The 22468-nt window shown below is 33.4% G+C and overlaps 1 protein-coding gene across 1 annotated transcript in view; it reads right to left on the reverse strand.

Moving 5' to 3' along the window:
* Positions 1–22468, reverse strand: part of LOC148954114 (nipped-B-like protein) — a 131164-nt gene that overhangs the window by 16545 nt on the left and 92151 nt on the right. The window contains exons 21-24 of the mRNA XM_089085924.1: positions 20968–21090; positions 16404–16637; positions 6602–6748; positions 3481–3683 (exon numbers count right to left, since the gene is read on the reverse strand). Of these exons, the coding sequence (XP_088942050.1) occupies positions 3481–3683; positions 6602–6748; positions 16404–16637; positions 20968–21090 (707 nt within the window). The remainder of the gene's footprint in view (positions 1–3480; positions 3684–6601; positions 6749–16403; positions 16638–20967; positions 21091–22468) is intronic.

The raw sequence follows: 22468 nt of genomic DNA on the forward strand, positions 1-22468 counted from the left end.
TTTTAAAGGGGAATATATTATATCGACAGGGTTTTATCAATATTTTATGAGATTTGAGATATTCATAGTACAATCTCATTTTGAAGGAGCCGCTTTGGGATAACGATTCCAACAAATACAGTATCTTCTATTTCCTTTTATATGCTTGTCTAAGCTCTAACATGACAAAAAATCATTCAATTTCCTAAACAATAGGATCAAACTTTCAAAAAATGTCTATCGCTCTCGACAAACAAAAGAACCGACAGGGAAATATGCTGTAAAAGAAAATAGAAAAAAAACGGTGTCTGTTCCTTTTAGATAAAGTTTTAATTAGTAATCATTCGAACTCTCGTAATCAAAGGCGTACCCAAGATTTTTCTTCGGGGGAGGTTTTTTTTTAGGGGAAGGGGGTACAAAAAAAAGTTTGCGTAAAAATTTTTTTTTTACGTATTTCTGTTTACTTTTTTTTGAGTCGGGCACAATTTCGGAATGGGGTTTCTAACCCTGTAGCTCCTTTCCCCTTGGATACGGAGTTGCTGGTATTAAACCTTAACTTTAAATTTACAACCATTGTCAAATTCACTATCCTTTGACAATTGTTACCAATCACATCCCTACCGACTAGTACGGCTTGGTTTGTGGGTTTTACAACCTTCTGAAAAACAAACTTTAAATTCACAACCATTGTTAAATTCACGATCCTTTGACAAGTCTTACCAATCAAACATCTTACCAACTAGTAGGACTTGGTTTGGGAGTTTTACAACTTGGCTGTATTTACGCGTAAACATATACAGATTTCCTATAAATGGGTTTTCTCTCAATTTTACGGAGATTATTACATAATTTATATTACATAATTATTACACATTTACATAATTATTACATAATTGATAAAATTATGTTACGAAATAGTAAAATAATTTTACAGGAGTTATATATAATAATAATTTTACGGAAGTTATTATACGAATTCATTTAAGTTTTTATTTTCTTAAATTCATACCAGATAGATATTGTATAAAATCGAATACATAGTTAGTTTTTTTTTGTTTTTTTTTCAGTATACAGGGTTTATTTAATCACTTGTTCTATATACGTAGTTTCAGCTCAGTTTATTTGTACTCTTTCTTTGTTGAGTTTTATATTTTTGATACATTTTCGATTGTTTTTAAACAAATCCTTCAAGTTTCTACCATATTATCATATTACCATTATCTTTTAATTAAATACGGGTCCTTGCATATTCGAATCACTTTTTTAAATAGAAAATCTTGTTTCGTGATAATTTTTTGAGTTAATCATACTCTGAGTCTATTTTAAAATTTATTCTAAAATCTTCGAACAGATTAAAAAATTTAAACTGATAAGTTAGGATCACTTACGTAATTAAACATTATAGAGAAATATTCATTCGGCCATACATGTTTTCTAATTGGATTTTGGTCCTTTTGTGCCACTAGTTCCTCATATCGGTTTTATTTTCGTTTTTAAATATGATTTAAATTTATTATTTGGATTAATTAACTAATTAGAGTTACGTAATTTAGTTACTTGAATTCAATTTGTTAATTTTGATTGGAATTGAATTCGCATTATGAATGGGATCATTCCCAGTGGAATCGTTTCATTTAATTAATTAGAAGTAGCTAAATAATTAAGCTAAGTGATTGGAACTTTAAACGAGTTTTTTAATTTTTCAAAGCCTTCAGCTACTACATATACAACACTGCAAACAGTTTCCTTTAGTCACATGCATAGTTATGGCATTTTTTGTTACAAACCTTATCATGGGCACCCATGAGCTGAATCCCAGGGCGGGGGGGGGCTTACCTGGTCTAATTGGCACTTTTAATTCTATATAATAGAAATCTCAGCCAGGAGGGGTAGTTTTGGGTTATTACATATATTATATTACACATAATTGTCATAAATCGCAAGCATATACGTAGACATGTTTCATAACCATCCCAAAGGACTTCTTGATAGCGTGATCCCCTACCCCTTAATAGTTACGTATGTCACTAGTATCGTGCCGAAATGCTGTAAGTTAAAAAGAGGGGGACCCAGGCTCGGGGCCTGAGTCCTTCGAGATTATAAATTCTTCCGAATTTCTGTGCACGTTTTAATTAAATAATAAATCAACTGTTTTTTCCTTCCCCTCCCCCCCCCCACACAAAAAAAATCTGCACACGTGCCTAAGTCACCCCATTATTCCTAGATTAAGCTGACATAAATAATTATTGTTTCTATTGAGTTCACTTTTACATATTGGAAAATTGATTCAGCATTTATCCAGAAACCGATTGTTTACCCTATATTTTGGTAAACTAGGTTTTTGCAAAAGGAAGGTAGAATATAATAGGGAATAGCCCAGGTTTTAAATGATAGTGCTTTCGAATACAGGTGACCTAATTGTCAGGGGATACTAATGCAATCCCTGAGTAAATAAAAAATTACTTTTCTTTCCCAGATGGACCTTGTTAGTGATTATTCTATGTCCGAAAAGGATCTTGACCTAACTAAGGAAGATGGACATTGCCAGGTGAATATCGAGGGAGACTTCAAGATGGTGCAACATACAAAAATTATTACCATGATTGTCGTGGTAATCAAATACACATTAAGCAAAAATTAAAGGAAAATGGGGAAAAGAGAATTTGAGTTTTCCCCCTTGTATCCCTGGCCATGGAGCCTTTCGAGGGGGATTAGGAGTGTTGTGATTGAATTGTATGTATTGATTGGATTATTCAATGTAGGCCTATTTTAATGTTTTTCTATTCATTTAGTGTTTGATTTAAAGGGTATGTATTCCTCCTCTATTACAGGCCTAGGAGCCTTTGGGGGATTAGCACAATGTATTTTCTTGTATGATTAATTGATTATGAATAAATCTTATCTTATCTATCTAGATAAAAATAAAATTATGACAATTTTATGAGGCCAGGTCTCTTAAAACTTACGGCCTAACATTTCCAATAGCCAATCATTAACATGGGTTTTATTCCTAGAGTCGTGTCTGGTGAAATTCCTGATGATAGGGACAATCGGCCTATGGACATCCATCCGATGAAAATCTCAAAAGTGTCAAGCAACATCCCTTTCAAAAATTCTATTTGATATACGATAAGTTACATCATAATTGCATTCGAGTTGAGCAAAACCTTAAACTCTTTCGAGCATCATCGCTTTCAGAAATTCTGTTCTATATACGATAAGATACTTACGAGTTGCACTCGAGTTAAATGCAACTTGAATGAATAGAAAGCTTAAATGAGATAAATGAAAAGCTCAATGAAAACTTTAAGTTTCGAGTAGCATCCATCTCAAAAATTCCGTTCGGAATACGATAAGATACTTACGAATTCCGCTCGAGTAAAAGGCAACCTGAATAAAAAGAAAGCTAAAATAAAATAAATGAGAGGCTTCATGAAAACCTTAGTCTTTCGATAATCACCACTTCCGAAAACTACCTTCGATATGAGATAAGATACTTACGCATCAGTGACACTGAACGACTCCTTCAAAAACTGTTTCAAACATAATAGAAGCAGACATCCACGAGATGAATTAATACAATCCAATAATGGGGTTGGGTCAGGAGGTATCAACTCTATGAGACTATCTACATCGTCCCCTTCATCATCATCTTCATCAAGAGGGTCAATTATATCTGGACGGTGAGAACTAGGAAGTAAGCTCTGTAAAAAAGAGAGCTAATTTATTACAAAATATTATAAATTTATTATTATCATTTCATTAATATATATATATATATATATATATATATATATATATATATATATATATATATATATATATATATATATATATATATATTACAATTATACACTATTTTATTATAATTACAGTTATTATAAGCAATCCATTTTTATTATAATTATAATTTATTGTTATTATAATTAATATATACTTATTGTTATTATAGCCTATTAACTTGGTACCAAAGATCCTAACTACGTGAAAAATATAGGCCTAATATCGAAGGAGAACTCCTTACAAAAAACTACTTTTTTCTATGGAGTGGAATAGAAAATCCACCCTTTTGACGTGTTCACAAATTAAAATCCAAATAGCACAAAAGAAAGATTTATAAATTACGAGCCTGGTCCAAATTCTTCTTATACATGGGGACGGGGCCCAAAAGTAGGTATAAAGCAGTATCATATTAGCGAATATGCAACTTAACTGTGGATCCAAATCTCATTTTATAGGGAATAATTTTAAGAAAATAGTTTGCGAAGTAGCAGTAGATGTCTTAATGGGTAGAGTTACAATTCCAGCAATATTAGCGGAAACGCGTTACGCTGTTACAGGAAAACTGTTCTGGAGATAGCAACTACTGTTCGAGATTTTTCTGCTATAACCGCGACAAGCGATAGGCGGGACGCGTCGTCACCATAGGTTTTCTACTCAAGATACTATCACTATTTAATTTCAGAGGGAGTTCTCACTTTCAAAAATCATGTACATCAGGCGCCACACGCCACGGCTGGCAGAAATGACACAGTGTACCATGCATGGCAGAAATTTGCCACTCGTGGTGAAACAAATAGTGTCCTAGACGTGTACCAGGTACTGCAGTAGCTAATCCCTCGTCATATTCCCATGTATCCTCTAATAGCCAGTAATTCATTCTTAGTGATGAAAAAGCAATCGTTTGAAATTCCAGAGCTAAATACTTGGTTAATTCTTCGTGGTCAAATTTATCATAGCAAGAAACGCCTTTATTCCAAATGAATTGACACCCTCCCACCCTGATTACAAAGTTTTCAGTTCACCGATCAATTCATCGTATTTTCTTCGCATGATTCAATCTTTTCAAATTTGAGGATTGAAGATATTCTAGGTGTGCCCAATGTTTCGAGACATAGAAACATCGATTTTATTTACAACACATCGTAACGATACAACTTCCTATAAGGACTGTTAAAAGAGAATTGAAATTTCCTTGCCATACACAAGATACATAAGTACATACTGTGTACATTACAGTATTTTGAGTATATTACAACAAAAATTAGCATTTGGATATCAGGATATACCTCTGGTTTTCGCTATAATTGCTTAAATTGTTTCATATAATTCAGGTATTTTCTGAGTTTATTTCAGATTTGCGTTCTCACCTCCAGAAATACTCTCACACGCATGTCTCTGGTTCCAGAATGCCTTACGATGATCAGAAATCAGGGAAAATAAATTAGCTCCAATTTCGACATGTGAAAAATCTCCCAAAATACATATTCCTCTGGAGATTCAGGGGACTATAAATCACATTAAAAACATAAATAACATTATAAAATAAGAAACCATAATAAATAATATTGAAAAGGAGCCCGAGCTCGGCCTGTAAAGTTTGGAGTCGACGTTACACTTGAAAAATTTAAGCAAACTCGATTCTCCAATGAACCTAAGAATGAGTGTCGAAAGGTAAAGTCTAAACAAAACGCCTCAGAGCAATTGCAGTTTGAAGTTTATAGGTTACATAAAAAGAAAGATATACATTATATTGAATTTTGAAAGAGGGACATATCAAACAGGAGATGTCTAGGAGTCTCTTAAACTCCGCCAATCAATACGGGAGGGCAAATAGTAATAAAATGTACCATAGTATTTACATATAATTACCCTTGTTTTAGTATTGGCTTAGGATGTTTTTTAAATTTTTGCAAAAATTTATGACGGGTGGTAAAAAAAAACTGGGGAGCGATAACTATTTTGAATACCCAAAAATTTAAAAATTGTGTTACTCTAGTTGGCCGAACACTTTTCTCTTTTCTATATACACCTCACTAAATTAAAAACTTTTTTTTAATATATTATACCTCCTTTTCCAAAAATGTAAAAATACTTGATACCTTGTACTTCAGAGTCGCATTATTTCAATTAAGCTTAATGATTAAAGTTCGTTCCGAAAAAAATTTGTGGGAATTTCGGAAAATAGTCCGAAACCCCGCAAAATGATGTCAGATCGGAATAAAAACCGCACCATTGGGATCACCATATCCTAAAATCCCATTTAGGAGAATGGTATTCCTCCATTTTAAACAACAAGGAAAATCACTTTTTTTGCACTGACTTCTTACTTTTGACACAAATTAAACATTAATTTAATTAAATAAATAAGAATTAATTAATTAAAGTTAGTTAGTTAATTAAATTATTTAAATACTAATTCAAATACTAAGATTGAGAACTGACTTCAAACTTTCGACACCATTTTCTTCTGAGGTTCTTGAAGATATCGTGATTTCTTAACGATTTGTCTATTTTGTAGACAAATCATTATGGACCATATTCACCCCTTCCTAAATAACTAAGAAGAGAAGATCAGGTTCTTAATGTGGAAACAACTTGGGCCTACAACAAAAGATCATGCTCTTTCCTGTATAGTGGTGGGAGGGCGGCCATCTTATATACATATATATATATATATATATATATATATATATATATATATATATATATATATATATATATATATAAAAGGAACATAACCAAGGAACTTTCTGTAACTCTACTTTCCATAAAGTGTGAAATGTCCACAGCTGAATAGAATACTGGAGGAAGAAATTTCAAAAACTATGTCGTGTCTTACCTCTCGAAACGACTGTAACAGATTAGAGCCATTGACGGAGACAATGATGTCAATGTGATGAATAACGAACAATGGCTCATCAGCAACGACGTAGGGGAAATAAGCAAAATTGTCGGCCAAGTACAATAGTTGCTCAAGAGGAACTCGCTGAAATTATAGAGGAGAAAAAAACATAAGATAAGTGAAAATAACAAAATAAAACGAACAGATACAAAGTGACATTAGCAAAGACGTTGATATATACACTTTTATATGACGTTTCAATAAAACATGATATTTTTGTAAAATATAAGCCATCGTATTTAGCTACCCATTGTGTTTTTTACAGATTTTTTACAGCTTAAATTCAGGAACAAAAGTGTTTCAGTCAAAAGCTTATAAGTCCTATTTCTGCCATGAATTAAAACTATGACGTTGTTATGGAATCTCTTTCTCTGTCTGTATTATAAATGACGTATACTCTTTTATGAAGATTGAAGAACGGTTTATCCCCAGCATAAAATTCGAGTTCATCTGTATTATATATAGGTATGTCTATTTATACTTTCATATATACTCATTTACAAGCCATGAAGTCTTTGTGGGGATCAGAACATGGAACATTCACCCACACGTAAAATTTAGTAGCCAAAAAGGAAGTACTTAATAGGTACCTAAAAATGTCAATCAGATGTCCTAAGGGGTAACAAAAAGGACCAGATAGGAAAGACAGTTTTAGGCCAGGGGCTGGTTCATCTCCAATCGCTTTTGACTTATAAAAAAGGACTAGAACTCTCAATTCCGATCCAATGAGCATCCTCCGAAGCTTCTACGACCACGAGGAGGATATTGGGCATAAGAAAGGGACAGCCCCTTCCCATACAGAATGAATTCTGCTAATTTTGGGGAATAATGTTACTCTTTACTTTTATAACAACAGCGTAGACCAGAAATATTCCCAGAAATAAAAAATATCAGTTCCTAACTCCTCCCCCCACCTCTTCCTTAGAAAACAGCGAAAAGGGCGTGGGAGGGGGTGGTTGTCCTCGAATTACTTTTGAATCTTAAAAAGAGCACTGAAACTTTCGATTTCCAATTGAATTAACCCTCTCCAAAGTTCATACGGCCACCCTTACCATAAAAACCTTATATTTTAACAATGGGAAACTTCTACAGCTTACATCCCTTACATATGAAGTACATCTGGGAAAAAACAAATAAATAAATAATACAATGAACCCTTATGGCTCTTTACTATAGGCAACGCTATAGCATTGCCTCTGACTTAAACAGAAGAGTAGAATTTTCAATTTTTCTTCAAATGATTATCTGAAATTATCTAGGGGAATATGGGGGTGGGAATTATCAGGAGGGAGATTTTCCGGGGGGAAACCTAGACCCCTACCATCGAACCCCACTGCACTTCACACTTGGCTTTCCACCATTACTGCATACACACATATCAATGGGTTATCTCTAGCGTTAACGATACTGTGAATTATATTTAGTATATTAATTTTGAAACACATTTAATCCTTAAAGTGTGAATATAATTCCCACTTTTTTTTCTCCCGATAGAATTACCGTAAAAAATATTGTTCGTGTTATGTCCAGAATCGTATACATTTCCCAAACTGGTAAGCGCAACAGCTGCTTAAGGACAACTTTCTGAAATTATGGAAAGGACGATAAAGGATAAACAACAAAATAAAACGAAGAGATACAATACAAAATAAGAATGGTTTCACACTACTTATACCAAAGACGTCATCTTCACCAGAGCTTGGGGGAACAGAGCCACCTCCCAAACGCTCGAAGGGGGAGGGGGCATTTTTACCATATATAATCCTTGAGCGATCTATAAAGCTTCTATAATTGTTCACTTGTAGCGCACCGAAGGCAGATTAGACTCAATAATAAAGCCCCAGCGCCCTCCAAAAATGAAAACTTTGCGTCCGTGCTATGTCACTATTTTAAAAATCAAATTTATTTATGACCTAAGATATTATTCCTTGAAAAAGGAAAGAAAAGTAAAGTTTTCTAGTTTATTCAATCCTCCAAACTTTCCTGGAAATATTTACAAAAGTTCAAAACAGTGTCAACCGTGTGAAATAGTCAGGAGATAAATGGATAAAACTAAGCTCTTATTTCAGACTCCAAATTAAACGAAAAAAAAAGAAAGAAAACCGATAAAACACAAGTTAAGAATATTAGCAAAAGTTATAAATATAAGTAAATATTATTATATAACTTAAACCTAACTATAAATATAACTGTAAATATTATTAGATAAATATTAAATATAGATATATCTGAAAAACTGGTTATCAATATTAGCTTGATCTTTTTAACTCGTTTTCCTAAACTTACCGACTTTTTTCATTTATGCATTTATAGCTTACATCAATTTTATATCTATGTTATGTAATTCCCAATCTATTTTGCACCTCTCGTTTTCACTTTTATTCATAGATTCTCGAGAAAAGAATCATTTTCTACTTTTTAGTCCGTTTTGAAGCCGAGTTTCAAAGAAAAACAATTTTCATTTATTATTTTTATATATTAGTCATGGCGCCATGCTTAACTATCTCGCTTATTTCAAGACGGGGGTTGCGACGGAACGGGGTTATTATGAAACATACCAAAAGATAAGCCTAAAAAACGCTGATACCGAAAATAAAAACGGCACTTTAAAACAAGGGAGTGGAGTCTATTAAATTTGAATTTGAACTTCAGATTTCCCGGAAAGTGTCATCTAGCAAACAAAAGACGTAAGCACAGGTTTCAGACGTCATTTTCCGTCGTCCTTTAGAAGAAAAAAGCAAGATTGATGTTGTTTTTAATTTGGTTAATTTAGTGGAGGTTGCATAGCATGTGATGTTATTTGGTAGTAAGGCCTTTTTTTATGTCATCACTTGGTATCATTGTGTAATTTCTCTATTAACCAAAAAGTCCTGAGTGAAAGAACATTCCTCCGAAGCCAATATTAGAGTTCTCTATGTTTAAGGCCCATAGCATGTAAGTTTGCTTTGGCTCTTTTGATCAATGTCCAAACCATTTTGATTGGCAAACCAATAGTTGTATTTTTGGCACTTGCTTGCCAGGCATCAGAACTGACACAAAGTTGGTCAAAAATCTCAGTGAAAAAGATTTTCCTATGCATTGCATGGATTGCATCCAGTCAGGCCATAATAAGATAGATATTCATAAACAGATCATGTGATTCATAATTTAATCCTGTATCAGAATACAACAATCATTCCACATAATTCAGAAAATTCTGGAATCTTCATTCGTATCCCCAAAAAGCCTGATCTAGAGGATGTACCGAGTCCCACCAGTGACATATCTTCTAAATTTGGTACAGGTGCAGTTAGGTCCCCCTGATAAAAACATTTTTTTTTTTTTTAAGTATATTATTCAGTCAATTGGGCAATAATCATTCTGTTAATAATCAGATACTGTCTAATAAAAATAGAATACAAACAAACAACTTCTTACTATACATTCTGGTTCTATCAGTAGGGCTTCTGCATCCTATACCACAAGAGGAACTAATAATCTCCAACTATATCCTAAATTCCTTAAAGGAATTTCCAGAGGAAATGATTGTTATATTTAGATATAGTATTGAATTCTGAATTAAACCGTATGTTTATTTCTTAGCTATCTCATCAGGGTCCTTTATTCCAAATTAACCAAATTGCGAGCAGACATATCATTGACAAATACAATTGTGGGTGATTTGGTGGTAGTGCCCAGTGATGCAAATGTAAGCTAAGCTTTTTTAGCTAAGCTTTGATATTTGATAGTTTGTAAGATATACTATGTGGAATATAGCTACACAGGTAGTAATTGTTTACAGTTATACAAAGGACTGTATTGTTTTGTCTAGATTCTGCTAGATGGCTTCTTTTATTTATTTTTTCCATGGAGTTTAGAGTTTCCAGTCTAAATAGTTTCCCATTCTCTTGGCCAACATCCATCTTCCAACTAAATTGCTATATGTGATGATATTCCACAAATTAAGCATGTAATCCTGCAAGGGTTTTCTTGTACCCTAATGAAATTCCATTCCCACAGTGCCAGCTCTGGGAAGATTGAGTGGACAGTCTTTAGGGACAATGAACTCCTACTGCCAACTAATGGGTGGTGGTGGTGGGAGCAGCAGTATCCCGGGGGTGGGAAGGGGTGTGTTACCCCTAACTTTTTTACCGTTTAGTAAATTTTTCGTCAGGTTGCTATATATTTGTAATTTATTTTCGTCTATTTCCAAATTTGGTGATTTAGCATGTTGATTTGGTTCCTGTTAATAGCCAAATTTAGTAGATCTTGTAGTCCCATCAAATTTGGTTGTGATTTAACATGTTTATTTGGCTAATCATTTTGTAATATCAGGCTAATTGAAGCTCTCGTAATCACAAAAAATGTATGAAAAAGAAGACCCAAAGGGAAAAAGATACTTCGTAATGCTAAACTAAAAAAATCTGCTGCTTCGTGGCATACCATGCCACCCCTAATATTTTGGTTTGCTTGCGGGACAAAGTCATTTCGATCAATTAAATTACAAATAGACTCCCACCGTCTCTAGTGAATTCAATTGCATTTTTGCACTGTTTGACCGGTTGTCATACTGCGAGCTTCATTTTCTCGAAAGAAAAAATACTATCCTTAGAGCAGCTGTGCCGTGGTTACCTCGAATGTTTGGTCTTGTTTAATAGATTTTGGAATAAATCAACCAAATAACTAAATTTCAGGACGATGTTATTAAATTATGTTGCGAGATTTTGATCATTTCATACAGAAAATGAGGGGGACCCTCGTGTTTGAATGACCTCCAGGCTCACTTTCTCCATCATCGAAAAGAGTTGATGAATCTGTATTCAACCAACGATTCCCCTGCTCTCTTATATGAAAAGGTGCATTTACCAGCGGTAAATCATGCTGCAGGCCCTTATACCTCGCCCTTCGTACCTTTCTCCGCTTGATTTTGGATGGGAGATGAAGGACAGATGCATAGTACCTATTAAATCAACCCTTCCTGCTTGGCAGGAAGCCTATCCACTATTCAGAAAACTTCGCCATAATACAAGTGTAATCTTGTGGACAAAAATGTCCATGTGCAGATAGTGGTTGCGATATTTTGTGCTCTTGTTGTGGAAAGTGCTGCGAGGCCGAGGCTGATTCAGACGAGGAATAATTGTGCGTGACTTGAAATGGAAGCATACTAGGAAGAAAATCGTAATGAATCTGGGAATGTGAGCATTAAATAAATAGTGTTAATTCTGACTTTTTTTAGTTTCTTGCTGCTCTTTTTTCCAACTAATCGTGTTAGTTTGTTATAAAGACATTCTATGGCCTCTAGGCATTTCTATCACGTATTTGAGCGGATATATATATATATATATATATATATATATATATATATATATATATATATATATATATATATATATATATATATATATATATATATATATATATATATATATATATATATATATATATATATATATATATATATATATATATATATATATATATATATATATATATATATATATATATATATATATATATATATATATATATATATATATATATATATATATATATATATATATATATATATATATATATATATATATATATATATATATATATATATATATATATATATATATATATATATATATATATATATATATATATATATATATATATATATATATATATATATATATATATATATATATATATATATATATGTATATATTAAATTTTTTTCTTTAAATGAGAACCATTGTAGCAGCAGAAACAGCAAAACAGACCCACACGCAGGAATTTTTTGAGGAACAAGAGAGAGTATAAATTAGAAAAAAAATTGGTAAATTCTATAAATCTGTAGCTTGGACCTGAATATCCAAGGATTTTTGGGCGAAAATCCTTAATTATTTTGACAAAGAACTTTTTCACCGCATTCCTCTTAGTCATAGCACTGAATTGTGTCCTCAATAAAAAAAAAGAGGGTCAATGTCAAATGAAAACGAAAGCTGGACAAGCCTTTCAATAAGAAACAGCTGTTCCCCCTTAATAGGACTAGATTTGCCTTCTTGTCCGTTCATTTCTTTTAGGACTTATCTTTCATTTGGACAAAATATTCCTTGTAGCTATTAAGAGGGAGGACACGGAAATCGTGTTGATTGATTCAACCTTACCCAACTTCCCTATTCTCCATAAAGAGACCTTTCTTGTTACCTTTTCAAAATCTTTAAAAAATTGCATATAGTACAGAAAGAGAGCAGCAATTTTTCCACATTCTACCGATGGTATCTATCTGGGCCTAAATGTTAAAAATTAAAAAATAACTTTGCTCAAAAGTGACTTAGACGTTAATATATATAAAAATGCTACTAATCACAGTTGAGGCCCAGAGAGGGGGGGGGGGTGACTACGGAAAGATGGAAATCCAGATTGGGTCTCAAAAAGAAGCTTCGAAAATAATCTTCGGGTCTAATGACAAATGCTAAGGGTATAATTGTGTCTCTCTTTTTAAGAAATAATGACGATGACTGAAATCTTCAAGTTAGAGATTACTAAGGTTCTTAGAGGAACAGTAGGGGTTGGGGGGGGGGGGACTATTGAGAATTAGAAAACTCGCCGTCTGATATATCCTAGCCAATTTTTTCCGTATCTGAAGAACAAATGTACACTTTTCTCGTCTTCAGTAGCCAAGGGTTGCCCTTCTAAACTAGCTACCAAAACAAAATATTTTTACTTAACTCACTATTTAATTGACTTTATATTCATTTTTATTTCACTTGCAAAGGGACTAGAAACTTCTGTTCCTGGGTTATCGACTATGCTGGAATCGACCGTGTGATATCAATCAAGATTATTCCCTTTTTTAGGTGTTACGTGATATGTTGACCTTACTATTATTAGTCGAAATATTCGCTTTAGGAAAATTGGCCGGTTGAGTTCATCCTTTAAAGTTGGAGCATTATAGAAAGACATCTAATTTTTACAGCTATTACCTTCCAACCAGATTTTGTTTTTACCTATTATTAATTAATTTTACCCTTTTTTATCAAATAACAAATCTGTTTATCAATTCTACTGCTTTTTTTTATCAAATCAAGAAAACCATTAATGGTCTATGCTAGTCATACAGGATCTAGAAAAAACTAAAACCACTTCCATGCTTTAATATCCCCAAGAATTATGGCAATATTGTCAAAAGCAAAGCTATATACAAGACTCTTTGAGGTAAACCCTCAAACATATATTCTCAGATAGTTATTCAATACGTTTACATCTGTCTTCCAATAATCGGGAACCTACGCAGGAAATTATTTTTCCAATCATAAAAAATGATTGTTTCAACAAGACAAGATTGTTTCAATTGTCAGAAGTTAAGAAAAATCTAGGGACTCAAGGGGCGGCCGAACCCTAAGGCTCCCATCCCCCTATGTACATCCCTGCCGAGAATATACAAAAAAAATATATTAGACCTAGATAGATGCTTTACCTAGAAAAAGTAGGCATTTGATTTTATATAGTTATTTTAGATAGGTATCTAAATAAGAAACCCAACTGTACTTTTTTTTGTCAGCGCATAAACCCTTATTGATTTTAAACACACAAAATAGAATAAAAGGTAGGAAAATAAAAGTTAGATTTTGTACAGAACCGAAGTAAACATCGAAAAATAAGAATTGCATGACTGACTGTCATTTAGCTTGAGTTTTTAGAAAATGGGGAATAAGAAGAAGGAAATTAAGCTGTCTCGTCTCAAAGGATATATTACTGGTAAGTTGAAATGGATGGAGAAGACAGAAATTTAAATGTAAGGTAATTGATTGATTGATTTTAATTGATTGGGTTGAGGAAAAAATATAGCAAACGAGACAATGGTTTTTTTTCTAAGATTATAGTGAATTTGCTAATCTATCTGTGGCCAAACGAAAAGCAATTTGTCCCCGAATGGGAAGGGACGAGGTCATAAGGAACAATTTAAAGGTAATTGGAACTTTATGGCATGGTAATGAGTGAAACTTTGAATAGATTTGGGCGGAGGAGGAACGTGCACAGCTGTTTTCTCAGGCGGCTTCGTGCGGCAGTAGGTTATTATTATTATTAGTAGCAGTAGTAGTAGTAGTGTATAAAGAATGGTAAACCAATAATTTGATTTTTTTTTTAAAGGTGTTTTAAGTAGTACAGCATGGTAGTAAATATTTAAAAAGTAAAAATGAGATGACGTTGTCTACTTACTGCGTGCAATATGGTGTAAAGACGTTGGATGAATTTTGGGTCTGAGTGAGAGAAATTTGAGGAAGTGTATATAAGGTAAACAGATTATTATGGAACAAAAAAGCGTTTTTTTTTTTTGTTTTTTTTTTTTTAACTGTTTTCCCTCGATGGAAGGAATTCCTTACGTCAGAAGAAAACCCTACAAAACGGCCAGGCAGATAATGTATTCTACTATTTGGTATTAGAATGCCCCAATATTATATCTGCTCAAATTTAATATTTTTGTGATATGGTAACTACATTAATACAGTTATTTGTTTTGGAAGGTAAAGAATATACTTCAACTGAGATGACATTAAAGTATCCCATCGGAGAAACAAAATTTTCAACCGCTATTTGAAAGAGAAACAAAGGGAATAGTAGTCCAAGTGAATGAATGTATTGTTGCTGAGTGTTAACAGTGAATTGTTGGCTTTATTGATGTGCAAGATGGTATAAAGAGGGTGTATTGTGCTTGTGTGATTGTGCAAAGATGGTGTGTTTGCCCAAGTAAATAGTGAATGAATGCATTATTGCTGAGTGTTAACAGTGAATTGTTGGCTTTATTGATGTGCAAGATGGTATAAAGAGGGTGTATTGTGCTTGTGTGATTGTGCAAAGATGGTGTGTTTGCCCAAGTAAATAGTGAATGAATGCATTATTGCTGAGTCTCAATAGTGAATTGTTGAGTGTATTGTTGTGCAAGAGGGTATGAGGACGGGTTTTATTATTTGGGCGAATTTGAATAACGACGAGTAATTCAACAGACGAGTAAAATTTGAGGAAGGGAATATTATAGAAGAATTATTGAGCGTAAAAAGCGTTTGTTGGTTTGATTGTAATTTTCTTTCCTCGATGGAAGGAGTCCCTTACGTCAGAAGAGCACCCTACAAAACAGCTAGGCAGATTCTGTATTTGGACATTTGGTAGGGTATATACCCAAAATATCTGCAAGTATTAACTGCTTAAATTTAAGATTTTTTGGATAGGGTAACTACATTAATGTATCTATTTGTTTTGGAGCATAAAGACGTTACTGCCAAAGAGAGCACACTAAAAAAACAAAAAATAAATAAATAAATAGACAAAAAATATACATTCGGAAAAGCGAAATTTTCAACCCTGATTTGAAAAAGAAGTAAACCAAACATTCGTCCAAGTGAATAATTTTTTTCACCGGGTGAAGTAAAATATGGCTGTCGAATGAAAAAACGGATTCCTTCCCAACGCTTTTCAGGCCTAAGATTTAGTATCCTAATCGATTTATCCGAATTAAATACTCAAAAGTACACCCTATTTTTTTAATTTTTTATATACCCTAGTACCATTAAACTGTAATTGATCAAAACTTGCTATACAATCGAACTTCTATTTCTTTCTTTTTTTAAAGTTCAAAACTCTCTGGAATTAGAAATGATAATTTCGAGTTACCCTCCCCCCATTAGTGCCCCTGTTAACATGAAACAGTAATCGGTCAAAATTTGCTATTTGGCACAAAATGTGCTTTGGTCGTAGATTGAAATTCACTTACCGAATTTTCTTCAAACTGCTTCAGTAGAGATTGCGCAATAGCTCTTCGCTGAGTTTTTGTCTGCCTTACTATCGAATACAGGTACCCACACAATGCCGATGGGAGCTCACCCTCCTTGGGTCTATACCCACGAGTAATCTTGCTTAAGTCAGCTTTCAGGCCTTTTGGAGGTGGGACTTGCAATGGAGTATGTTTTTGAATCACTTTCTGCAGTTCGTAGGACAGTCTAATACCCTGAAAATTAATGATTTAAATTGAAATCTCTGTGTATTTACCTTTGGGTGGAGGGAGGCGTCAGATATTTTTCTTATATGTTTTTCTTATTTTACCTTATGATCAAGCGAAATAAAAATATTAAAAAAAAAGTAAAATCTTTTAAAAAGACAGTGAAAAATAACTTTCTCTTTACCAATCAAACAGTTCGTGGTAACGAACTGTAAGTAAGGAGCAACCCGGCTCAATGGTAACCGAAACTCTAGAAAACGGTATTTTGGTACAAATAGATACATCAAAAGAATAAAATTTTAGTGCTGATTTCAAATATATAAGTTGAATCAAGTTTAGTCTTACCTATCAAAAGTAACGTGCATGAGAAAATGTGGATGATTTACGAAAAAGGGGGGAAAGACCCCCTAAAAGTTATAGATCTTTAATTAAAATCACACTCTCATAATTCGTGTATCCTAGAACCAGGCTGTAGTTTTTTAACGCTCCCCTATAAAAAAATTCTTATTCTGTCCGTTTTTTCCGGTATAAAGATAACGGGTGCGTGTTTATTTTTTTGTTTGTTTTTTTGTTTTTTTTTTTTTTTTTTTTTTTTTCAGCGGTGATCGTATTGACCCAGTGGTCCTAGAATATCGTGGGAGGGCTCATTGGAATGGAAATTAAAAGCTCTAGTACCCTTTTTAAGTGACCAAAAAAATGGAGGGCAACTAGGCCCCCTCCCATGCTCATTTTTTTCCCAAAGTCACCTGATCAAAATTTTGAGATAGCCATTTCGTTCAGCATGGTCGAAAATATTATAAATATGTCTTTTAGGATGACTTAATCCTCCGAAGTTCCCGGAAGGAGGGCTGAAAGTTATGAACGTTACCCAATGTTAACATATAGTATTGGTTTTACAATATAGTATTGGGAAGTATACAGACGTTTTCAGGGGAGATTTTTCCTGGTAGTGGGGGGGGGCGTCAGGGGTTATGTGGGAGGATCTTTCCATGAAGGAGGTTTTCATGGGGGAAGGGAAATTGCTATGAAGGGGACGCCGGACTTCCCAGCATTATTTAAAAAAAGGTCAGAAATAATATATAAAAAAACAAGTTTTTCAATTGCAATAGCAGAAACATCAAAACTTTAAACGAACCGAAAATATAACATATATGATTGGGTTCACCCCCTAGTCAATACATCACTCTTTAATCCAGGGATTTTTTAGTACTTTCATAAGAGCTATTTATTCCAATTAACGGCCTTTGTGATTAGGCGGTCATTTTTAAAGAATTGGAATAAAATTCGAACTTTAGCTTAAAGAGCAAGGTATTAACTAGGGGGTGAACCCCCTAATATACGTATCAAAACTATATGAATATAGAAGTTCGATACGTAAGTTAATTCGTAAGTTACGTATATTTATTACTAATAAAAACGGCTGTCCCCTCCTCAACGCCTCGCTCTTTACGCTAAAGTTTGACTTTCTCACAGTTCTATTTTTGTTAAACAATAAAAAACTTTAGCGTAAAGAGCGAGGCGCTGAGGAGGGGACAGCCCCTTTCATATACGGAGTAATTTTTGTTCGTTTTAAGTTTTAATGTCGCTCCTTACTTTCAGTTAAAAAAACTTGTTTTTTTATTTAATAATAATAAAAGCCCACATATCTTGGCTTCACATCCGAAAGCCTTCGGATGTGATAGATAGTTAAAACTTGGCCAAAACAAACTTACAAAAAAACGTGAAAGAAAAAAAATAGAAAAGCAAGAACACTGTACAAAACAAAATGAAAAAGGAAAGAAAATTCATATTTGATAACGGAAAAACGAAAACAAAATAAATATTCGGACTTCTATTATTATAGGTACATTTGTTCATTATTATTGTGTTTTTTTTACCATCTTATAAAAAAGAAAATCATTTTTCAATGTTTTCATTTCGTTTCAATTGTAAACGGAAAGGCGGTGTGGCCCTAGAAATTATTTTCTATATTTATATTCGGGAGGGGGGGGGTTGACGAAAGTCACAAAGAACAACTTATACGGTAACTCCAAATCTCACAGAAAGCATTTTGGTCTTATGAAATTAACATGACAATTATGACAATAACATTTAATGCTGGATTTAGATATATATCCACTATACGTTTAGTCAATAACAAAATTACGATTTTACAGAACTTTTGGGCGAAAATTTTCTCTGAACGGAGAATATGTCTTTAATAATTACCATATTCAATGATACAATATATATATATATATAAGTGTGTGTGTGCGTGTGTGTTCCTAAATGAATCTAAGTTGTTTTTATGTTGGCTTTCAATTTAACTGCAAATGGACTTGATGCTTGTGTACTGAAGTTTTGATGCTAACAGCGACTGGGTAATTTTCTTGACGATGATCCCTTTCTTGGGGTGATATGCTACAGGATACTGTTTTTATATTAGCTTTCATATTTAAAGGCAAATCGGCTTGACACTTCTGTTCCTGGAATCTCAGGTACGTCGAAATCAACTGCGTAATTTTTTCAAGATGATTCCTTTTTCAGGCGTGTTACAGCAGAAAATAACGTTATTATATTCGCTTTCAATTTAAATACAAGGGCTTGAAACATCTGTTCCTTGGTTCTCATGCATGTTGACATCGAATTTTTTTAATTTTTATCAAGATGATTAATTTTTCAGGCGTGTTACATTGAGAATAACGTTTCTATATTCGCTTTCAATTTAAATACAAAGGGACTTGACATATCTGTTCCTGGATTCTCAGGCATGCTGAAATCGACTGTATAGTTTTATCAACATTTCTTTTTTTGGGTACACGATACTGTTTTATTCACTTTCAACTTAAGGCAATGAGACTTGAAAAAAAATTTTTATGGATTTTCAAGCACGCTGGAATCGACAGCGTAATTTCCATCTAGGTCATTTCCCATACTGGTGCTATAGTATTAGATTCTGTTATTATATTCGCTTTCAACTTAAATGTTAAGAAGCTTAAAACTTCTATTTCCAGATTCTCCGGCATACTGAAATCAACCCTGTAATTTTTATCAAGATGGCTCCCCTTTTTGAAGGTCATGTTCAATTTCAATTTAAAGAAAATTGGACTTGAAGCTTATGTTCCTGGATTGTCTGGGATACTGAAATCAACTATGTATTCGTCATCAAGGTTATTCCCTTTTCTGAAGAAATAATACGGGATACGGGATACCGCTTCATATTCAATTTCAATTTAAAGAAAATTGGACTTGAAACTTATGTTCCTGGATTGTCTGGGATACTGAAATCAACTATGTATTCGTCATCAAGGTTATTCCCTTTTCTGAAGAAATATAGCACAAGATTCTGTTTTTTAATTCGCTTTCAATTTAAATTAAAAGAACTTTTTTAAAACTTTTCTTTGTTTAAACTTTTCTTTATCAAATATGAGATAGATAAAAAATCATCACAAATATACTTGAGATATACTAGTTTATCCCATTTTCTCATAAATGGTTCTTCAATCATCTGCCTAACAGAAAAAAAAAGTAAAAAAAAATGACTGAACATTTCAAACTAATGCTTTTATCTGAGTTTTTAAAATTAGCTTTTTTGGGTTTGCTGGGTAATGCTAAATGAACGATTGTTCTTCTCTAGTTATTTATCGTACTCTTCTTTTACAAAAGGTGTTTAGACACACTAAACTTGCTATTTTACAAGGATTAGTGGCATGAACCATGAAGATGATGTGTCACTAATCTTGGCAGTAATAAATTTGAAACGATTCAAGGTCTTCTGAATGGAGTTTCAAGATGGCCTTCTGCTTCTTATTTATAATGGGAATTTCTTCCATCTGTCAACTGACTGACAAAAGAATATTTTTAACCAAAATTCTTCCCCTGAAAGTTTACGAAGACAATTATTTATTTACATTCGGTGCAGTAACTTCTCAGACATCCTGAATATAATAATCAAACCCTTAATTTGTTTTAAACTGAATATGAGAAAACATCCCAATTTGTCGCTAGATTCGTAAATAAAATAAGTTGGCTTAAACCACTTAAGATCTAATTCCGTGGTCGATTCACAGGGGAGGGGAGTGCACGTGATCCCTCAGATGGTCAAAAACTGCACCAATTAGAGAGTCGAGGGCATACCAATGGAGGAGCTCAAGTTTCGTTGGTACCCCCGACATAAATTCTGTATCTGCCCTGTCTACTTCGTACTGACAAACGCCCAATTACTCTACTTCAAAATAAGAAAAAATACACAATGAATATTCCAGAAACCAATCCAAACAGATGACCCTAATCCAATCAGTATAAATAACAAGAGAACAGCGAAGGGGAAGATTCTAGAATAAATAAAAAGCTCTCTTACTTGCAAAGCTTTCATGTGTACGAAGCCCTGGTACTTCTTGTCAATATCTTGGAGTTGTTTGTCTGCAGCGTGGGCCAGGACCTGCTCCTTCTCAGTTCCCAGGCATATCAGGTACGGTACAATCTAGGGAATAAATACTCGTATTATCTAGGGAACAAAATCTAGGGAATAAATATTGAATATTAGGCCATAGACAATAGGGTAAGATTTATTCATAATATTTTAAACATACAATAAACACATGGCACTAATCCCAACAGAGGCTCCTTAGCCTGTAAAGGAGGGGAGAAAACGGATGAAATGCATTTAAATATGATTTATAGTGGGAAGAAGATAATACTAATTAGTTTTATATAAGGCAGAAGACAGGGGAACTCTATAGTGCTGAGGGAGGTCACCATGAAGAGAAAAAAGTGAAAACAGTAAAACAAGAATTTAAAAAATACAGAATGAATCATACAGTTCGTGGTAACAAACTGTGAGTAAGGAACGACTCGGGTCAATAGTAACCGAAACTCTAAAAAACAGAATTTTGATAGCAATCAATAAATTAAACGAATTGACTTTTTATACTGATTCCATACATATGATGTTACTCAGCATAATGTTACTCAGTTACTGAGAACAATGTTACCCACCAGAAACTACGAGCCTGAGAAACCATGCCTGATTTTTAAAAAAGAGGGGAAACACCCCCAAAAAGGTAAGCGACCTTAATACAAACCACACCATTAAGTTCAGCATATCAGAGAACCCTACTGTAGAGGTTTTAAGTAACTAATAATAGGCCGTAGACAAGATTTGTTCATAATATATCAAACATACAAGAAACACAAGGCACTAATCCACGCAAAAGGCTCCTTGGCCTCTAAAAGAGGGAGAAGACACAGGAGTCAACTGAACACTATAAACACTAACTAAGACAGACAAAAATAGGAACAAACTCTAGGAACAAAAATAGGAACAAAATTTTCAAAAATTTTTTTGAACAAGCTAAATGAGTGACGACTTCGAGCTGTTTCGGGCATCCTATTTCATACAATATGAATCGCCTTCACAGGATTGAAGTCTGAACTTACGGATGTAGAAAAACAAACTTGAATGTGATTTACGTGATGAAAGTGATAATAATTAGTTTGATTAGAGATAAAAGACGGTGAAATTCTAAAGGGATGAGAGAATAAAATGGCTAAAAAAGGGGGCTAGAGGGTACCATGAAGCGAATAAAAAATAAACAAATGAATTTGAAAAAATATAAAGTGAATCAATATCAAGTAACAGGATAACTCCGAGACGATTAAATTTCTGAATGAGGCTTCTAGCTTTACTATACGCCTTAGAAATGGTTTTTAAAAAAGACTAGAGAAGTATACATCCATGTTATTGGACAGTAAGACACATAAAATCGGATCAAGCACGAATGCATGGTAAACTTGTAAACGCGTCATACAAAGAATTTGAATGATCAAATAGTGAATAAATTAGGTCTCTTGCTACCTTC

The sequence above is a fragment of the Artemia sp. Qi Xiang Cuo genome, chromosome 3 (genome assembly GCF_049724085.1).
Source record: "Artemia sp. Qi Xiang Cuo chromosome 3, ASM4972408v1, whole genome shotgun sequence".
In the NCBI taxonomy this organism is placed as follows: Eukaryota; Metazoa; Arthropoda; class Branchiopoda; order Anostraca; family Artemiidae; genus Artemia; species Artemia sp. Qi Xiang Cuo.